Consider the following 1,023-nt stretch of genomic DNA (forward strand, 5'->3'; position numbering starts at 1 on the left):
AGTCTCCTGCCTCAGCCTCCCAATTAGCTGAGACTACAGGCACCTGCCATAATGCCCAGATATTTTTTGGTTGCAGCTGTCATTGTTGTTTTGGCGGGCCCAGGCTGGATTCGAACCCACCACCTTAGGGGTATGTGGCTGGTGCCTTAGCCACTTGAGCCACAGGTGCCGAGCCAAATCTTTTAAAACATACTCCATGTTTGCGTGACTATAATAATCAGGGCACCATTCATTTTTGTGAGTTTGTGTTTCAATATTTAATTAGAAACTTCATCATAATTAACAAGAAAGATAGCAGTAATCATATTAGACATTTATAAATCTTTCTTTCTCTTTCTCTCTCTCTCTCTGATGTATGTTTGTCTTTCTGTTTCACTACAGGAATTTATAATTAAACAAGTGTCTTCCCAACCTAATAATTCATTCTGGATAGGGCTTTCTCGCACTCAGCCTGAGAGACCATGGCTCTGGGAGGATGGATCAACATTCTCCTCTAACTTGTAAGTATCTGGAGAGACAAGGCTTTATCCTCTTTCTCAGAGAGATGAAAGCATGTCAAGCAGTTAAGAACCTGAGCTGACCGTGTATGAGAAGGAAAGAGAGAAAGATAGACTGTGGTGGAGGGAGAGAAAGAGTGGACTGGAAAAAGGAGAGAGTGGAGGAGGCATTTAGCATTAGGAGTTGAGGGCCCACTCTGTGCTATCAGCATTGGTTCCCTGGCTTTCTTACCAGGCGGGCATCTGGCATCTCTTAGGAGGCGTTCAGTCAGGCAGCAGTCACTGTGACTCCGTATAACACTGTGGTTAGGAACATGGGCTGTGGAACCAGGCTTTAGCTTGGTTAATGATTGACCCCCTCACTGTTTGGGTTACACAGGGGATACGTCATTTTTCTTCCGAGTCCCACTTTCCTTACCCAAGGATGAGAATAGAAAGAAGAGTGAAATAAAGAGTATAAAGATAAAATGATTTAGTCTTGGCACCTGTAGCTCAAGTGGCTAAGGCGCAGGTCACATACACGAGA

At 44.2% G+C, this 1,023-nt stretch overlaps 1 protein-coding gene and 1 long non-coding RNA gene across 4 annotated transcripts in view; one reads left to right on the forward strand and one right to left on the reverse strand.

Annotated features, from left to right (window-relative positions):
• Positions 1-790, reverse strand: part of LOC111722639 — a 12,284-nt gene extending 11,494 nt beyond the window's left edge. The window contains exon 1 of the long non-coding RNA XR_002771373.1: positions 730-790. This is a non-coding gene — a long non-coding RNA (uncharacterized LOC111722639). The remainder of the gene's footprint in view (positions 1-729) is intronic.
• Positions 1-1,023, forward strand: part of CLEC7A (C-type lectin domain containing 7A) — a 16,142-nt gene that overhangs the window by 8,214 nt on the left and 6,905 nt on the right. For 2 of the 3 annotated variants that reach the window (XM_003803368.3, XM_012813763.2), the window contains one exon: positions 382-500. The exons of the other annotated variant lie outside the window; for it this stretch is intronic. In XM_003803368.3, coding sequence (XP_003803416.1) covers positions 382-500 — 119 coding nt within the window. The remainder of the gene's footprint in view (positions 1-381; positions 501-1,023) is intronic. 3 annotated transcript variants of the gene reach the window in all.

This window comes from Otolemur garnettii, unplaced genomic scaffold (assembly GCF_000181295.1).
Source record: "Otolemur garnettii isolate 467f Iridium unplaced genomic scaffold, OtoGar3 scaffold00299, whole genome shotgun sequence".
In the NCBI taxonomy this organism is placed as follows: Eukaryota; Metazoa; Chordata; class Mammalia; order Primates; family Galagidae; genus Otolemur; species Otolemur garnettii.